Source organism: Garra rufa, chromosome 14 (genome assembly GCF_049309525.1).
Source record: "Garra rufa chromosome 14, GarRuf1.0, whole genome shotgun sequence".
NCBI lineage: Eukaryota > Metazoa > Chordata > Actinopteri > Cypriniformes > Cyprinidae > Garra > Garra rufa.
Genome location: NC_133374.1, coordinates 30,538,403 through 30,558,190, shown reverse-complemented (window position 1 = coordinate 30,558,190; position 19,788 = coordinate 30,538,403). Strand labels below are relative to the sequence as shown.

General features: G+C 38.1%; 1 protein-coding gene across 1 annotated transcript; it reads left to right on the top strand.

Moving 5' to 3' along the window:
* The first annotated feature begins 6,302 nt into the window (after positions 1-6,302).
* On the top strand, positions 6,303-19,558 carry LOC141285127 (uncharacterized). The gene is made up of 4 exons (XM_073818179.1): positions 6,303-6,484; positions 8,755-8,868; positions 16,353-16,395; positions 17,157-19,558. The coding sequence occupies exons 1-4, from the start codon at positions 6,431-6,433 to the stop codon at positions 17,264-17,266; spliced, it is 321 nt and encodes a 106-aa protein (XP_073674280.1). The 5' UTR covers positions 6,303-6,430; the 3' UTR covers positions 17,267-19,558.
* Positions 19,559-19,788: the final 230 nt, after the last annotated feature.

Here is a 19,788-nt window from a genome sequence, read left to right as displayed (position 1 = left end):
TAATGCAAGTCTTCACCCAGTCAAAGATTTGGTGCATTCGCTGTTCTCTGCGGTCTTCGATCATAACAGAACCTGACAGATGAGTTCTGATGAAATTCTCAATACTCTTCCGGCAGAAGCTTTCATGGGACTGAAGGTACTCATGGAAATTCTCAAAGCTGTCCTTCATCAGCATTTCTTTAAGAAGACCGTAGTGGAACTTCTTTGGTGAGCTATAAAGTCGTGCGTTTTCGTTCTTGAGCATATCCTCAAATATCTGTCTCTCTAGGCTGTTGTATATGAAGTCTTCGACTGTTGGCTTGAGCCACTGATTGGTGAAAGTTTGAGCAGCTTTTTGACACTGGTCCCTTTTTCGGAACTGATATATGAAATTCAGCATGTGCCTGTCCCTGGTCTCATTTAGGAATCTCTCTTTAATTTCCCTTTCCCTTAAGTAGAAATCCTGCACCTCTTTAAAGGAATCTGCTGCTTTTCCACAGACATATCCTTTGATATCCACTTCAAATTTGGAAGCCATCGTGAATGACTCACCTTTTAAAACTTCTAGACCCTTGTCCACAATTGCAAGCAACTCTCTCATGTAGCTGTCTGAGTAGCCCTCTTTGTGGTACACTTTGTCTGAGACTCTCCTGTCGCAGTCTTCTAACAAATTATTTGTGAATCTTTGTGCAACATTCTTGTTGTACTTCAGTGATTTCTTCATCTTACTACTCAAAGCAAAATGGGCAGTCTTCACTTTAAAGCTGTTGAGTTGGTTTGTATCACGGAGTCTTATGTTTTGCTTTTTTAGACCACGATCGCTTAAGTTTTTCTTAAGCTGCTCCACCATCTTTGTAAAGATTTCTTGTGTCTCTGAGGGGGGATCGTTCACATTGGATGGGATATTTTCCCAAACACTAACAAATTCACGTTCAAGCTCCTTGTCCTCAATCACACAGTTATTATTCTTGCAGGTCTGCAACATTGTACGTAACCTCACCTCCAGGGCTGCTTCAAGAGATGTCAATAAGGCGTGCATCTTAATTACCATATCATGACGAATGGTAGCAGACTCAAGTTTCTGGGCAACATCAGATGTCATTTGCTCTTGAATGTGGTCTACTTTTTTGTGAAGGCTTACTTTGTAATTTTCCACAAGGGAAATGTCAATGTCTTCTTGCCTAAGGTAGTCCCAGAGACTTGCCTTAATATGGTCTTTCTCTGTACTGATTTGGGTAGTTGCTTTGTCTGTCAAGATTCTGAGTATCCTATCTGAATCCATAGGTTCTCCATTTTGGGAGGCCGATTCTTTTATCTGTGTTATGTGATCGTCCAGTACTTCAAGCCAAAGATCCAGTTGATCATTGAGATGCTTCTCTCCATGTACAAGTTTTGTGCAGAGGCCAATGATGGCATCAGCTGTGCCTGTGTCTCCAAATTTTATGGCAAAATTTCCACTTTTCACTGACTCCCACAGACTTAACATATGCTCCATAAATGCACCCAAGCAGGTTGGCTGGCCATTCATTGCCTTTTCATGGAACACAGTCAACAGTCTTTTCTTTAGCCTGAGAATTGCATCACTTTGGATTTTATCATTGTGTGAAGTCACAGAGCTGCTGGTCCATGGGCTATACAGGTGGCTTATACCTCTTGTTTCACTTGTGGGAAGTGTTTCTCTTTTAGATACGTTTGGGAGCTGTCCTGTGGTCAGCACATCAATTACACAACTCATGATTTTGTCATCCAATCCTGCTCCCTCTGAGGCAACCTGAAAGGTAGTCTTCCTCTCCAAGTTTCGTGTGCAAAGAATAGCATTGGCAGCAATCTGAAGGTTGCTTCTTGTGTCGTTCTGACCCTCATCTGGCAAATTTATTAGTGTAATGTCACTCAGTCCACTGACAAAGGTAGCCAGTTCACTGTCATGCACAAGACTTCTTTCTGTTTGGGAGTTCAGACCTTCTGTGCTAATCAACAACAGAAATTCACAGTCCATCTCCATTCTGAAGTTGTCAGGCAGGCTGAGGAGAAGCATGTACGCCCCTTTGATGTGCCTTCTTCCCCACTTTGGGAAGTTGACGCCAAACAAGGCAGATAAGACCTCTGCATTCTTGGAGTTGTGGAAACCAAGAATTGTTAGAACTCTCATGCGGCTGAACTTTGGCAGCTGCTTGTGTAACTCATAAAGAACGCTGTATACCCAGTTCATGGGAAATGCTGCAGCATCCCCATCATAGAGCTCAAGGGGAACTCCATATAAGAGGAGTTCAGCACCTATATATGGTAAACGGAACATATCATACAAGTCACTGTTTGGGCCACGGAAGTAACGTTCGTAGACCAGTCCCATCTCTCGAAGGAAATGTTCAAGTCCAATGCAAGGTTCTTGAATTTGTTCCCCACCTGCTTCCCTATGATGGGACAGCCTCTCCAACTGCATAACTTCAAGTTTCACCCTCATCCAAGAGAGAAAGAATGCCCGCTTGGTTGTGTCAAATGAACACAGAGCTGCAGTAAAGGCTCTCATGGCTGTTGTTAATTCATAATCAAGCAGTTGTTTTATAAGGTTTTCCTTATCCCCTGCCAAGCTCTGGGATCTATGTTGGTGACGTGCCTCGTCCTTCTCCAGCTGACACAACTGTTTCCATACTGCGCCCTGCAGGGGCAGCTGGTTCTCCAAATAGCTGGACACTCCATCTTCGATTCCACTGAGGACTTCTTCCACTTCACTGAATGCCATTCGACAGATCTCATCTTCATCAACATTAATGTCGAGATCACTGGCCATACCAGCTGTACCTACAAGGTTTGTGGTATGCAGGTATGGAATAAAGCGATCCAGAACATCTCTTAAGTTCTCTGCAATTTCTTCCTCATCACCTTCACAGCCATTAAGCATTGTTCCATCAGGCAGTTCTAAATCCTTCATCAGCCTTTGTTTCATTTTCTCATTATGATTCTCTTGTCCACCCCCTACTGATGTTGCACAGTCAATTATAATCATGTGGCTTGTATTGTCTCTCCATGATTTAAGTAGTTCTCGTTCCTTGTCACCAAAACTTCCACAGAACACCATGAGGACTGCAGATGTGTAACACAGAAGACTCATCTGTTTTTCACAGTCAGCTGCATCTCCACGAAGATTAGCTACTAGAACAGGACGAGAGAAGACGTTGTCATCATGATCTCCTGAATGCAGGTTCCAACAAACCTCCACCAGACCATCAGAGAGAACTCTAGGCAGCTGCCCTCCCTCCGTACCACAGTTTATGAAGCAGTCATTTAGCTTGTGTGGACCCCCAAGAACACGGTTGAGTACTCGAGATTTAGAGACATTGCAGCAACCTAGCCTCACTGCGGAGAGAAATGGCATCCTGGAATCAGCCATGTTCTTCATGGTAGGTCCCTCAGAATGTGACTTCCACTGACCTAGAACACCTCTAAATGGACACAGAAGGATGGTTCCTATCTTTTCTGGATGAATAGGTGGAAGATATAGAGGCACTGCAAAGCTGCACTGCAACATTCGCTGGGCAATCTCTTGCTGTAGGAAACTATTTGTTGTCAAGTAGATGACAGCAACCAGGTCTAAAGGATTGATAGCGCATTGTGAATTCTCATCCATGTCCAAACTGTATTCTCCTACTGGTACCTTGCAGCAAGTGCTGCGGGCTTGGGGATTACTTAGCCAGAGTCGCCGGAGGAATGCATTTGCGAGCTCTGTTGGGTCCTGTGGAAGGTCATCTTCAGTGCTTGGAGTGCTTACATATTGCATTGTCGTAAGATCCAGAGGTGCCACCTTTTCCCTGTGCAGGTCCAGCATTCGCAGTAAAACATGCTTGTCCCTGTCAATTTCAGACACTAGAGGAGAAGCATATTGGGTGAATAAATCCAGTGTATCAGTGTTATAAGTAGGTAGTAATTTCACTTATTTTTCCTAATCTTAATAATGTCATGATATATACTGAAATTTCATGCATAGAGTAACTCTTACCTATCTCAGTAGTAAGGGGCCCTGCGTCAGGGACAGGCTTCCGATGTAGAGACATTGTTCTAGATGGTTTATTTGCTTGTCAGTTGCAATTCGAAGGATCACCCTGACCAGCCAGCCAAAAATGACATAATGTTAAAGAATGTTACTTTTTCTGCTTCAGAAACTGAAATAAATAAATAAACAAACTCGGGTACACAATATATACAACATGTAAATACAAAATGTTAAGTTTCAGCTTGGATTTCATTACATTATGTCAAATTCAAATCAAATGTTGACTCAAATGTCAACCTAATCTATTTTTTATGCAGCAAAACTTGAGAGTTCATCTGAACTACACCTGATAATAGATTCACAAACCTGATAATAGATTAATTAATCAGCTTTTTTAGCACAGGTAGGTATTTTTCAAATAAGTTGTTCATATCCTTGACAGAGGATAAATTATATCCAACCTTTCTAAACTGCATCCATCTGAGGAACACAATTCAAACAAATTGTTGACACTTTGCCTTAGGGTAACAAAATTATGGTAATGGTGCTAGGCTAATTACTTTCTGACAGTGTTGTGGCATCAATGGTTGGATGTCTAATATTGTGTATATCAAAATCACATTAGCTGGGATTTTATCATTTGACTATATAACTCTCAATGCAGCCAACATTTTATGTATTTTATGTATTTTTTTTTTTTTTTTAGCAAAATTCATACATCAGCGACCACTTAACATGCAAGATGTTCTTTCCTAAGGGTCATAAGTATGCTTATCACAAGCCACACAGATGGAAAGCTAATTTCTCATTAAAATCAATGCTTCTGCATTCCTCAGCCAGGATTAGGCAGTCACTAGTGAATAAGTCATTACGCATATATCCAAAACCACACATCAGTTAAATCAAATGTAACGTACGCATCTATTCTATCATACCTATGCAATGCAATGCAATGCAATGTCTCATTCAAGAAGACAAAACAAAACACTGAAATACTAAACTTTGCTAATTGTGACATATTACCATATCATTGTGTTCTGGTATGAGTTAAAATAAATAAATAAATAAATAAATAAAATCAGCTTACCTAATGTTTCTGAACTGAAGCTGTGTGTTGACACGACATGGAACTGACATGGGCTTGACATTGAGCTCTTATATGAGAGTGATAAGGTTTGTTGTTGTTTTTTTTTTTTTTTTTTTGGAATTTCCCCCACCCTGTTCATTAGGTATCTACGCACATGCAGTTCTTGGTCACGTACACACTCACAAATCAACAACCCCCATGCAGAAAGTACCAAATAATCTAAACAAATGTCACAAGTGTCATTTATTTGAAAAATAAATACTTTTATTTTTAAGCATAAATAGATTTTTCAAGTAAATAATTTCACAAAAACGTGTTAACCTATTATGTTAAGCATTTGGCTATTAAGCTTTCACAAGCAAGCACTAATTAAAAAAAAAATCGAGTTTTAATTGTTATTGCTCTTCATGTTTAAAACATTTATGGTGTAGGCCTATAGATAAGGATTGTGATTCTCTAGTTTCGAACATGATTGGCTTGCAAGAGTGATGACTTCATTAATGACATCATACGTTCTGTTATCTATCCAGTTGCTGACCGATTAAAGTCTGTTTAGCTGTGCAGAGATTCTGAACATTCATGTACTTTGATATTATCTGCTTTACAGGTAGACTTGTTTACAAATGTGATTCTGATGCCCTGGTGTAAATGTATTTTACAGAACCCCATGATAAGGAATTTTAATGCAATATTTCAATAGTTTTGGGAGCAAACAGCAGATTTCTCGGGAACTCAACCCAGATGTTTTGCAAAGGTTTTTTTTGGGGGAAAAGAAAAACCATCTAGAACAATGGAAAAGCAAAACTATATATAACTATATATATATATATATATATATATATATATATATATATATTATTTTTAATACATTTGCAAAGATGTTAAAAACCTGTTTTTTGCTCTACCAATAAGGTGTATGGAGTGTATATCGATTGGGGGAAGGCAGCAACATAACAAAATGCCAAAACAAAAGGTAGTGGTATGAATACTTTCTCAAGGCACTCTATATAAATGTATACTATAGTATGTGAAAAATGATAGTAAACTGGTGCTTGCTTTAGTTTTTCTCACTTTTCAGTGAGTGTTCCTTTGAGTCAAGTTCGAGTAATTCAAGTTAACTGTAATGCCTAGCTTAGGATGAGGTTAAAGCTCTACCCACAGGGATAAACGCTCATGTGCGCATAGGAAAAGATTACATGCCTCCTATTTCTGTAACGCAAAGCTCTTTAAATGACTTAGCCGTGTGAGTGTGTCTGGCTGAATAGAAAGATGCAGCTCTAGATCCTTGACTTCTCGGAGTACAACCACGGTTGACGTGCTCTGAACGGGACTACCTGAAGAAAAACACAAAGAAAGACAGTGAACAGGCTTTCAAAATGCTGGTGACAATGCTAACAGCCATGTACATGATGGTGAGAGTGGCTGAACAGGTAAGGCAACTCATTAGATGATATCTATCTGTGCATTTGTCGCCAGTTGTTAACATACCAGTCGAAAGCGACTGTTGCCTGAAATTCTTGTCATAGTTTCATATGCCAAACATTATGAGCTATGACAAAAATGTTAGACAGACAAATACGATGAGAGGACTCAGTCATACACAGGACAAATATCACAATTATTTATTTATTTTCTTAATTAAATAGGTTATTTTTCTTACTGACTACATTTCAAAGCACTTTAGAGCATATGGACAAAATTAGAATTTTCATTATTGTTTTAACATTAAAAACCAGGCGCTAAAACAATTTGTGGACATATATGATTTAAGGTAACTTTTAGAGGTGTTTCTCTTACTAGCTTAATATGTACATATCTTCATCACAAGACGATTACTGTCACTTCCTCCAGTTGCTGGTCAAGGTGGAAAGGTTATCACAACGGAGGGAATGTCATACTTATTTTTATTTATTTATTTTTTATGAGTAAGTAAGTAAGCAAGTAAATATAAATATTTGAATTTCCCCCATAAAATCTTTACAATTTTTTTTCCTTTTAGTTTAGATGAGCATGTCATGTAAAAATATTTCATAAGGCATTCACATAAAATAAAATAAAATAAAATAAAATAAAATAAAATAAAATAAAATAAAATAAAATAAAATAAAATAAAATAAAATAAAATAAAATAAAATAAAATAAAGGCATTGTAAAATGTTTCAAGGCATTTTCACATTTTAAGATTGTGACAATAAAATGAAATAAAATAATTTGAAAAAATTAAATAAAAAAAAGAATTAAGAAAGAAGAAATTGTAAAATGTTAAAAAAGACGGGAAATTTATGTAATGAAAAAAATAAACATGAATGAATAAATGAATAAATATCTTCTTCTATAACATATTTATAAATAGTTTATGTTGGTTTTCTTTTTAGTTTAGATGATTATGACAAGTATTGAAATTTTATGAGGCATGTTCACATTTTGTGACAAGGCAATAAAATAAAATGAAATAAAATGAAATAAAATAAAATAAAATAAAATAAAATAAAATAAAATAAAATAAAATAAAATAAAATAAAATAAAATAAAAGGCATTGTAAAATACTTCAAGGCATTTTCACATTTTATGATTATGACAAGGCAATTAGTAAAATAAAACAAAACAAAACAAAAGTAAAATAAAATATTTAAACAAAAACTGACTGACTGAATAAATATAAACAAACAAACAAACAAATAAATAAATAAATAAATAAATAAATAAATACTTTTTGTATAAAATACTTACAAGTAATTCATGTTTATTTTCCTTTTAGTTTAGATGATCATAACATGTAATAATATTTTATAAGGCATTTTCACATTTCAAGATTGTGACAATAAAATAAAATAAAATAAAATAAAATAAAATAAAATAAAATAAAATAAAATAAAATAAAATAAAATAAAATAATTTGAAAAAATAAAATATAAAAAAAATAAGAAAGAAGAAATTAAGGCATGGCAAAATGTTAAAAAAGACGGGGAAATTTATGTAATGAAAAAAAAGAAACATGAATGAATAAATAAATCAATATCTTCTTCTATAACATTTTTACAAATAGTTTATGTTAGTTTTTCTTTTAGTTTAGATGATTATGACAAGTAATGACATTTTATGAGGCATTTTCACATTTTGTGACAAGGCAATCAAATCAAATCAAATCAAATCAAATTGTTTGACACCCATATGGTGTCTATTAAAATACAGTACCAGGTACCATAATGCTACCATTGTACTAACACTCAAAATAATAATAATAATAATAAATATTAATGAAATGTGTTATATGAAAAGTCTTTCAAGTCTACATTTCCTTTGTAGCTGCTAATCATACAGCATCTCAGTTTTAGTAATAAAGATATTAAGGTGCATGACATTGCAATTCAGAGTCTTAATATCCTTGATAAACAATGGAAATGAGACTGCAGGAACTACATCACTTAAGTTTTGACACGGCTGGTATATTTATTCCACAAGAGTTGATTTAATTCCCAGGGGACAAGATGGACGCTTTCTAATGACAGCCTAGCATGCAAGATCATGACACATCATGAGTCAAACCAACAGACCTGACAACGGCTGACTTTGTCTTAAAGAGACAATATGCGGTCTTAAATGGAAAAACGTGCATAAAACATCAACAAAATACTGTAGATCATGCAACACACACACACACATGCACAAACTGATCCTGCTGCGTCTCTTGTGTTTCAGCTGGGTGTTCGGTGGGTACGTCAACAGGAACCTCTTCCATACATGGTGTCTCAGCCGCTGCCATGGCAGGTCCACTATGTCTCCCACAGTCGAAAAGGAAGTCGTTCAGAGGAGGTGAAATTCTGAAACTATTTCTTAACTATTATACACAACCGCTTAAGCTCAAAGAGCCCTACCGATGTTTCTTTCAAGCTTTAATCTCACCAAGAATATATAAAAGTCACATTTCACCCTTTAATACAAAGAAAAACAAACTTTTGAGATTTTGAGGTGAAAATATGACCACTTAATGAGATTCATCCTCAAAGCTACACTATTAAATTCACACGGAAAGGACTGTACTTACAAAAGATCTTTTTGAAAGAGTAAAGGTGAGGGTGAAAGAGGGCAATGCTTGTGGGTGGACAAAGAGATGAGAATTTTAATGTGGCTCTTATATATGTGGGTGGCCCTTGTTTGGTCTCATTTTTGGATTTCTTTCTTACTGTTAGCTTCCATGTGAGCTTGCCCTCACATTCCAAGCTGCTGGATCCTGTTATATCTTTCTACTGAAGTTGCGCAATATGACTTCCAGTTATTGTTAGACATTATTAGGTGTCATTTAAGGCCAGTGCACAGAGATATTTCTTCTCAGCTAACCTCAGAATATCTAGGATATCCCTCGGGTGCCTGTAATCCAATGGAGAAGGATTTGTGTCTTAATGCATTATGGTCTCCAAAAAGGGAAGTCTGTATAGATGTCCTGAGGTTGTGCTTAAACAGCAGGCCTGTTTCATAATAGATTTACAAATCTGTGGTTAGGGAAAGACACTACAGGTAAACATGGTGATATCTATTAGTTCAAATATTTACTCTGTTTACCTGTGATTAAAATATAATCCCAGTACATTTTAACAACTATTTTGTATTACTATTTTGTACTACTAAATCAATGATTTTTGGCAAATCCAGTTAATTTACCTTATAAAAATGATGATTTTATAGCGCCACCTATGGTCAAATTTCCACTAAATTTTGCATGCTTGTTTTTCTTTTGCATATGCTCACCTAGTTTCATGAAGTTTTGAGTTTTCGTTTAGGATTGATACGCTTTTGAGTATAATTGCCCATGCTCTTTTAAAAATGACACTGTTGTAGCTGACCAAAGTGTAAAGTTTAATATTTTTTAAATAATTATGGATCTACTGTAGAAGGTTCAGAGGATAGGTCTTCAACCCTGCTCCTGGGGACCCACTTTCCTGCAGAGTTTAGCTGTAACTCTAATCAAATACACCTGAAACAGCTAATCAGGGTCTTCAGGATCAATTGAAAAGTCACAGGCCAGGTGTGCTGAAGCAGGTTGGAAAGAAACTTTGCAGGATAGTGGGTCCCCAGTGTTGAAGACCTATGGTCCAGAGAATTGTACTGTAGTGTTTTTTTTTTTTTTTTGATATTGAGTAAAAAACCTAGGATTAGTTTGAAAAGTTTTTATTTTTTGTTTTTATGTCTACTCAATTATTTAAGAAAAAATATATAATGACAACATTGGTTCTAGAGGCAAAGTTGTCCGGAATGAGGAGTTCTATTATATTATATGAATATTGTGTATTTGTGTGAAAAACCATGCGACGGTACAATCGTTTACACCCTTAAAAAATGCTTTATTGTCCCCCAGTGGCTGATTTCATTTAAATTTCTCACAGACCTTTGGAGTTGTGAGTCAATCAAGCCCACCAAGTTTTGTTCTGATCAGCCTCCGTTGACCTTGTCTAATAGGTGCTCGGACTTTATTGATTAATGGTGGCCATGCTTTTTTGAGATACGCAAATGTCCTTGTAGATGCACGTGGCACTTTGGACCAAGACCGTGCACAGTGTTCTCATATAGCGCCATCAAGTGGCCAGGATTCGCGATTTTTGTCCTGCAACCTCAGATTGAACTCTTACATTAGTGTTCTGAGTTTGGCGAAAGATATCTCATTCCATTCAGGAGTTATATGCATTTTATTAAAAGTGGCCCGGCCCCTTTCACATGTTTTGGTGTCCCTTTGCGATGGGTCAAAATTATTATTATTTTTTGGATAATTATTAATACTCACTCTCCAGGTTCGCCAGGCTCACAATCAAATCTGAGGCATGTGTCTTGTCCGGAGTAAACCAAAGATTCCATTGACACACGACACTTGAGCCTGTGACTGACGGTTAAAGAATTATGAGCGATTTCGTACTTTTGACCGCTGAAGTGCCCTGTCAGGCCGATTAGGGCGAGCCTTGGTGACGTTGTCGGTGATGTGAGTACTACTATGCATTAGGGGTTGAACGACTTCAGATTTTTTAAAGTCGACATTTACGTGATAAAAGTCGAGTCGACGTCGACTAGTTGCTTATGACGTCATTATTGAACAAAAACACTTAAACCTTGAGCTGAGACTTGAACACCTTGTGCACAGATATGACACAGCGCTGCCTACATGGCTATTGTTCCTATAATACTTTGCTAATCAGTATAATCAGTAACTAATCAGTTATTTTGTCTTTGGGTCGTTATATTTCTCACAGATTTCTGCTCGTTCTAAATCAGCAGATAAAGTAGCACTGTAAAGATTACATTAATATAAAGTCATTAGTGAGAGAGCGATTGCGTGTGTGAATTAATTCTACCTGGCAGCGTCTGTCTACTAGCCTAATAATAAAGCTGTGGGTTTTAATTACTAAGAAATATATGCTAGAACTTTTCAGTTTCTAAGCTATATTAGCCAGAAATCATGGAACAGTGTTGACAATTCATTTCCCCACCGCGCTTTTGAATGATTGTGCGTACGATCTGCACGTGATGTACGAGCGAGCTACTGTATGTAGCCTATGTGTGTGCGTTACAAAGCAGCAGTGTATTAGATTAGAACGACAATTACAACAAGCTGTTTAAAACGTGCATTCTCCTGTTCAGTTTTAAACATCAAGATGGTATACTCACACGTGTTGTGGAGCGCTTTCGGAGTATGCATTTATCTATTATTTTAGTGGTTTTCACAAAGCGTAAATGTCGACTTCATATCCTGAGACTTCTTATCCTGTTGCGCCCTCTATAGGACCAGCGACTAGTCGACGTCAAGCTTAAAGCGTCATGGCAGAGCATTAAAGTCGACTAGTCCACTAGACGATTAATCGGTGCAACCCCTACTATTGTCACGATGCAGGCAGGAACACACGAACAACGACGTAAATAAAAGACGTATATTTAATAAGTCCAACGGAATACAGGCAGACACAGGAACACCAGGGGAAAACATCTATATAACATTAAAGACCGACAAGAGTACTGGGAAAACACACACCTTAAATAGACAGACTAATTACAAACACAGGTGCAGACAATAAGGGGGAAACCAAAAACACTCAGAACTGCGGGGGAAAATGGGAAAAACCAACAAGAAAGTCCGGGGGTGTGACATTACCTCCCCCTCCCGGAAGGCACGTCCTCGTGCCGACAAACAGACAAAAGGAAACAGTACAAAGTCTTAGGAGGGGGCTTAGGTGGAGGACGGACTCCCGGGAGGAGGACACAAGATGGAGTCCAGGGTGGTGACGGAGGGAGGAGCCAAGGAGGTGACAAGAAGGGGCTGGAGCAGGAGGAGCCAGGTGGGACCCAGAACTCAGCCATGGAGTTCCAAGGTGGAGCCGATGGAGGGAGGAGCCATGGTGGAGGAGAGGCTGGCGACTCCATGGGGCCGACTGACGGAGGCGGAGCAGGTGGTGGGAGAGCCCGATGCGGAGACGGAGATCTTGGGTGACACCGCGGATCCGGAGGGCCAAGGCGGAACCCAAGGCTCTGGCGACCAAGGCGGAGATGGAGATCCAGAGGTCCGCGGCGGAGCCGGAGCGACAGAGGGCCGAGGCTGTGCCCGCGGGAGGAAGGAGGTCCAACGAGCTGGTGGGACGGAGCGACGAGGCACAGCCGGAGGAGTATAGTCCAGAGGCGAAGGTGGGGCGACGACTGACCAGGGCGGAGCCGGAGGGACGATGGAGCCCGGTGGAGCTGGTGGACCGACGGGCGACAGCGGAGACGAGGGAGCAGAGAGCCGGGGTGGAGCCGCAGGGTCGGAGGGCCAAGGCGGAGATCCTCCAGCCATGACACCGATGGAGATTGGCAGACCCGCGGCGAACCCACCGCACAGATGGTGGGCTGAGGGTGAGCAAGGGGACAGACAGCAGACAACGGGGATTCATGAAGGCTGGGCGGAACCAGCGGTGACTCTGGATGGCTGGGCGGAACCAGCGGAGATTCAGGCTTAGGCAGAAGAGGGAAGGTGGGAGGGAAATCCAGGCAGATGGGTATTTCCGTGAAACAGTCAATTAAGTCCCCAGAGTGCTCTTGCTCACCCCCAGTGGCGGTGCAGTGGACGGGGCTCTCTACAGCCCTCTCTTGCTCCATGAAGCACTCCACCGTCGCGGATGTAATGGCCGGCTCACGCACCTGATCAGCAGTTTTGACCCCGTCGGCACTCCATACTGCTGTCGCTCCGGGCTCGGGCTTTCCGTCTGTGAAGGCTCATAATCTGCGGGTTGGGGTGGCTGGCTGGGCTCTGGGTCCGGAGTGGCACTGGCGAGATGCTCCTTGGAACAGGCGGGGAACGCGGGTCTGTTTCTCGCCAGTGTCCACTCCACAAATGCGGCGAAATCCGCTCGAGGGCCTTCCTCGGACGACGGTGCTCTGCACGACGCGTTGAGGCTAGCGTCATAGAACGTACAGAGCGCGTCGTCCGGGTAGCTGGTGGTGTTTGCTACAAGTTGGAACATGAATGTGTAACCCTCGAGCGGTAAATCCCCCTGCTTCAGCCGGAGGAGGATGAATTCAGGACGGAGGAAGGAATCCATGGGGGAAAACACTACGGAAACAAAAAGACTGAAAAACTGAATGATAAACAAAACGGGGTGGAATACGCAAAAAAAACTGTTTCGGTCGGTCTTTCTGTCACGATGCAGGCAGGAACACACGAACAACGACGTAAATAAAAAACGTATATTTAATAAATCCAACGGAATACAGGCAGACACAGGAACACCAGGGGAAAACATCCATATAACATTAAAGACCGACAAGAGTACTGGGAAAACACACACCTTAAATAGACAGACTAATTACAAACACAAGTGCAGACAATAAGGGGAAAACCAAAAACACTCAGAACTGCGGGGGAAAATGGGAAAAACCAACAAGAAAGTCCGGGGGTGTGACAACTATGCATTCCATTTTTCAAGTCTCTATGACTTACGGTTTGGTCTGGCCGATCAGTTTTACTTGGAGATTTCCTGATTCTTGGCCGTTCCAACAATTAGAATAGCGTTTCAGCTCTACACGCTAAAGCCCCTTACAATATATTTTATTTGTGAAATTATATTCATAGTTTACTTTCAACTATTTAAATTTTTTTTTTCAGATTATCAGTCATCAAACCTAGGTAAATACTGGTAACAGACATGGAGATATACTTTAAATTTCACAAATCTGATTACACGTTAAAAACTCCCACAGATCATGTTTTCATGCAGTTTTAAGTCTTATTTTGACGTAACAAAGTGGTTATATTTAAGTGTTTAAGTTGTTTACTTTTTTTAGTTATTCTGTTCATTAACGCTATTATATTGTTTATTCAGACTGATGCACAAACGCGGAACGCGCACAAACACGAGGAGAGATTTGTCAAGTGAACCAATCACAGCCAAATATGACCAGTCATATGCAATCATACCATGATGGAGGCGTTGCCTCCTCTCACATGACTTACCCCTATTCATTCTCAATTACTCTCCGACAAACTCACTGCACGCTTTAGCTTGTCTGTTAAAACTCAATGGGCTCAGGGAAGGCGAGAGAGATGCAGACCCTTGCTGTAAATGTACCTGCAGGCGTCGCTGTTGGACAACGTTTCTTCGGAAAAAAAAAAAAAAAAATTATATATATATATATATATATATATATACACTTACATTTTGTAATACTGTTTTGTTTTTATTTTTGTACTCTGATTTATTTATTTATTTTTATTTTTTTTGCTCATCCAGTATTTTGAGGAGACACTGCCTCCCTTGTCTCTTTGCCTCTTTCATATTAAATGTGAATTAATTTAAATTTAAATTCTTAACTTTCGTACATATTTAGAAGTGAGAGTATAAAGCTAGTCATTTAGCAGACATTTTTATCCAAAGCATATCACAGAGCACTGATTACCAGGACAATCCCCTGTAATGTCTCCTTACCAAGGAAAGTAAAGCTGCTTTCCTTTTGGCATTTGGTGGAACATTTAAAACGATCAATTCAGGCTGCTAGTGGTTTACAATTAATAATTGAATAAGGTGATGGCATCAGTGTACTTCCTTTGCATTAGCTTTCAAGCTCTTTTGTACATCAGTTCTAATGTCCGTATGGATTTTGTATTGTAGCATGTTGATCAAAATAGATATATATGCTTACCATTACTGGATGCCATCCAATATGACATCAATTAAACTACTTCTAGGAGAGTAAAAACTTTCCTATCGAATGTAGTGTTACGTATGTAGGGGCCACACAGTTCTTGTAAAGATTTACTTACGGGTCATGCAGTGGCTTTGAAGAGAAATGGTTCAAATTAAAAGCATCTAAGAAATACTCTCAGGCACTTTCCTTCACATTTCCTACATTTTATTGAATTTTTCTGAAATGGTCATGTTCCATCTGAGTGAAAATAATTGCTGGTGCACAGAGTTGAGTGCCCATAATGACCATGACATGACCCCAACGGCATGAACGCATTGAATCACACAGTAACCTGCTGCAGTGGCATGTGTGGAATGTCCCGGCACTCTCACACCTGTGTGATCTGTCTGTGCCACCATGTCTCGCACATTCCAGCGGGAAAGACAGCGAGGCGACACGTGTGATAAGACTGTCATGGCTGATGCTTTTGTGCGTTCAAGGACACGAGGATGCACTGGCACTTTCATGGACCTCAAAGTAGTGACGCAAAAGCCAGTGTAAAAGCATTTTTGAGTGCATTTTTGAATATTCTTATCATTTTACTCACCCACATGCCATTATTTTTTCTTAATATTTTAGCTTCTGTATTCATACAGAGAACAAAAAAAAAACAAAAAACAAAACAAAAAAAAAACCATTTATGATCAAATCATTCCCCCCACAATACATGCTTGCAAATATGCCATTTGATGTCAAGGGGTCAGGGGACAGAAAATAACCATCAAACATGGAACAACTTCTTTCCAAAAAGAAAGTTGCAGAAAGGAAAGTTAGTTATTCAGGTTTGGAACAATCTGAGAATTATCCATTGAAAGTGGCATTATCAAGCGAAACAGCAACAGGTTTCAAACCCAAACATTCCCTTATCTACTATTGGCTGAAAACTAGATTGCCCCGCCCATAAACCAACACTATTGGTTCAAGTACTGTTGCCATGCCAGGCTGGTCAGGATGCTCAAATAAACAAAGCAATGTTTTGATAGCACTGCAATGATTACACATTTATGATAACTGAACTTACAAATGGTTTATTTGTAGTTGTCTATGCATATTATAATGATAAATTTTTTTGTTTGTTTGTTTGTTTTGTTTTTGCTTTGCAGTTTGAGGGCCAGAGAAGGAACAGCATAGGAGTTTACAGAAAGAGTAAGTATGAACAATTCTGAAATTGTATTCTAAAAACAAAAACTGTAATAAATAAAATATTTTGTATAAATACATTTATACTGTCAAACAATTAATCGCGATTAATCACGACAAAATAAACATTTTGGTTACATAATATATGTGTGTGTACTGTGTGTATTTATTATGTATATAAAAATGCACACACATGAATGTATATATTTAAGAAAAATATATTATGTTTATATATTAAAATATTTATATATAATATCAATTATATGAATAGAAATATACACATATGGGTATATACATGTGATTTTTTTTCTTTTATGCCAAACATCATTAGGATATTACGTAAAAATCATGTTCCATGAAGATATTTTGTAAATTTATCAAAACTTATATTTTATTTGGTAAAATGCATTGCTAAAAACTTAATTTGGACAACTTTGAAGGTGATTTTCCTAATATTTTAAAATTTTTGGACCCTCAGATTCCAGATTTTCAAATAGTTGTATCTCAGCCAAATATTGTCCTATCCTAAGAAACCACACATCAATGACAAAGCTTATTTATTCAGCTTTTAGACAATGTATAAATCTAAAAAAAAAAAAAAAAAAACCTTTTGACTGGTTTTGTCAAAAGGTCCAGAGTCATTTTGGATGTGATTACTAGCGATTAATCATTTGACAGCACTAAAAGATATATGATAAATATTCTATATATTATATAAAGTATCTTCTAATTCTCTAGTTTCATCCATTCTCTTCCATGTTTTTTAGACTCCTCTTCCAGTAATGGACACACCACAACCTCTCCTGACAAGGCGGCGGCTACAATTCAGCACCAGTACAGGAAGTACCAGCAAAAGAAGCAGAAAGACCACAAATAAAAGTTCAACCAGGCTAAACTGTCCATTTCATGCTGATCATGACCCTGTATTCTCCTCTATGAACCCTTTAACCCCAGCAACTGTCCACATGCAAACCTGACCCGATCAATGTTAAAGGATGACCCCTGTGAGCGGCACAGTCACGTATTCTGATATACAGATAGCTAAACCTGCACGAAAACACACATTCAGACAATGACAAACCTTCAGACCATTTGCTGATAAAGGACGCCACCAACTTCAGACACATGTACTCACAGATCAGAAGATCTGTATGATAAATGGGAACGATATGTACACAAAACATGAGGACTAGATACAAAATACATTTTTTTACAATCGTTTTTGCACTAATAACACAACCGTAATGTCATTTTTCAAAACTCTAGACACATAATCCAAAACCAGTGATCAAAATGCACATTTTTCAAACCACTTAACACATATTTCAAATGCTTGGATACAATACATATAAGCCAAAGATCATTTGTTCATTGAACTTAAATCACCTGTTCAAAATGACACAACTTAACATCAAAGTATTACTATTTCAAAATGCAACTCACACATTACATCTGAGATGAGTGTGCATTCATTTCATTACAAAGAGTGAACTATCAGTTGATACATCTGCTTAAAATGATAAGTAACTGTTGCATTACCCTTGAAGCATAGCTTTTATGGAAAATAGTGCATGTTTCAGGATAGATCATTTGACACCAGTTACCACAGAATATGACCCAGATGGAATACACTTCACTCTCAGAAAAAAACGGTACAAAACTATACCTTTTAGGGTACAAGTAGCTGTCACTGGGGTGTTACCAAGGGTACAATTTTTTGGGTACATAATTGTATAATAAGGACCCATTGTGTACCTTTAAATGTACCTTTATATGTTTTGTTGCCCAGGAACAAAATTGTACCTCTGCAGTACTTTTTTTTTTTTTTTTACCGTGTATCAATGGATGTCATATTTCAATCTTTATCAGATATGGTTTCTATGGCCCCATGTACCTCTTTTACAGAACACATTTTCATATTCAACATTACTGAATGCAAGATGTCATTTTTATGTTATTGCTTTTGTGGTTTCAATGAGTTAATGGCTACCCTGCTGAAAAAAAAAAAAAAAAAACAAACAAACAAAAAAAACAACAACAACAACAACAACAACAAAAAAACATCCAAAACCAGCCTAGGCTGTTTTTAGCTGGTCAACCAGCCTGGTTTTAGCTGGTCATAGCTGGTTTTAGAGGGGTATTGGCCACTTTTCTGTCTGGTCAGGCTGGGAAACCACCAGCTAAAACCAGCTACTTCCAGCTTAAACCAGCTAAGACCAGCCAACCAGCCTAGGCTGGTTTTAGCAGTTTTTTTTTTTTTTTTTTTTCAGCAGGGAACAATATACTGTAAACTGTATACTGTACCCTGCTGAAAAAAACAGCTAAAACTTTGAATCTAAATTTTTCCTTTAGAAAACCTATGCTAAGATTTATTTTATCAGTAATATCCACATTACAGTATTTCAATGATACCACTGTCTGTACTGTTCTCAGTCTACAGTAAAAAAAAATGAAACTTGAATCACATATTTTGTACAACTATATTTAATGATCGTACTAGCAAAAACACATTGAAACTATAGTTTATATGGGTAACTTGTGTATGGGTGATCTAAAGTAATGTTCCTATAATATTTCATAATAAATTCGTTTTTTGAAACAATGCTTCTGCTAATGCAAGGCTTCTTTAAAGATATGAACGCAATATGCAAAGTTTTGAACACTGGACAGCCTGTGTTACAAATAATGACTGTTTTGAGTTTTGTATCTAGAGTTTTGAAAAATGACATTAAGGTTCAGTTATAAAGTGCAAAAACGATTGTAAAAAACTGTAATATAGCAAAATATCACAGGAATCTACCCACACACATTTTTTCTTCCCAATTGACGAGTTTTTGACAGATCTAAGTCTATTCTGGGGACTGTTTACTCAAAAGTATAAATAAATCTACACACGCTTATCCCCCCCCCCTAATCGTTTTAGGTTAATCCACATTATGTAACAATCAATATACTCTCAGTGTAACATTTATGTTACGTGCTATGTGGGTATGTGCCTGGATGAGGAAGTGCAATGTGCCTAGGTAGAAAGCAATGTGAAAAATACATAGCTGTCATTTGAAAGCCTGCAGAGAGCAATGTGTATTTCTTTTCAACTGATAAAGTATGAGTGATTTTTATAAACTGCCATGGCAACGTACAATCACATTCAATAAACATTTAAGTCCCACGTTCTTGCTCCAAGATGTAATGTCATTCTTCCCTCTGCTGGTGAGCTAGGGCTAGTAAAGGCTCAGAAATAGTAGCCTACAAATTCTGCTTCTCATTAGAAACATGAGATAATGCTTGGCCATTCTACAGAAATGTCCACTTTTGGTATGGCAAGATGTAGAGCTGGGCGATATGGCAAAAAAAATTATCAAGATAATTTTTTTTTCATATCAGTCGATATCGATAATT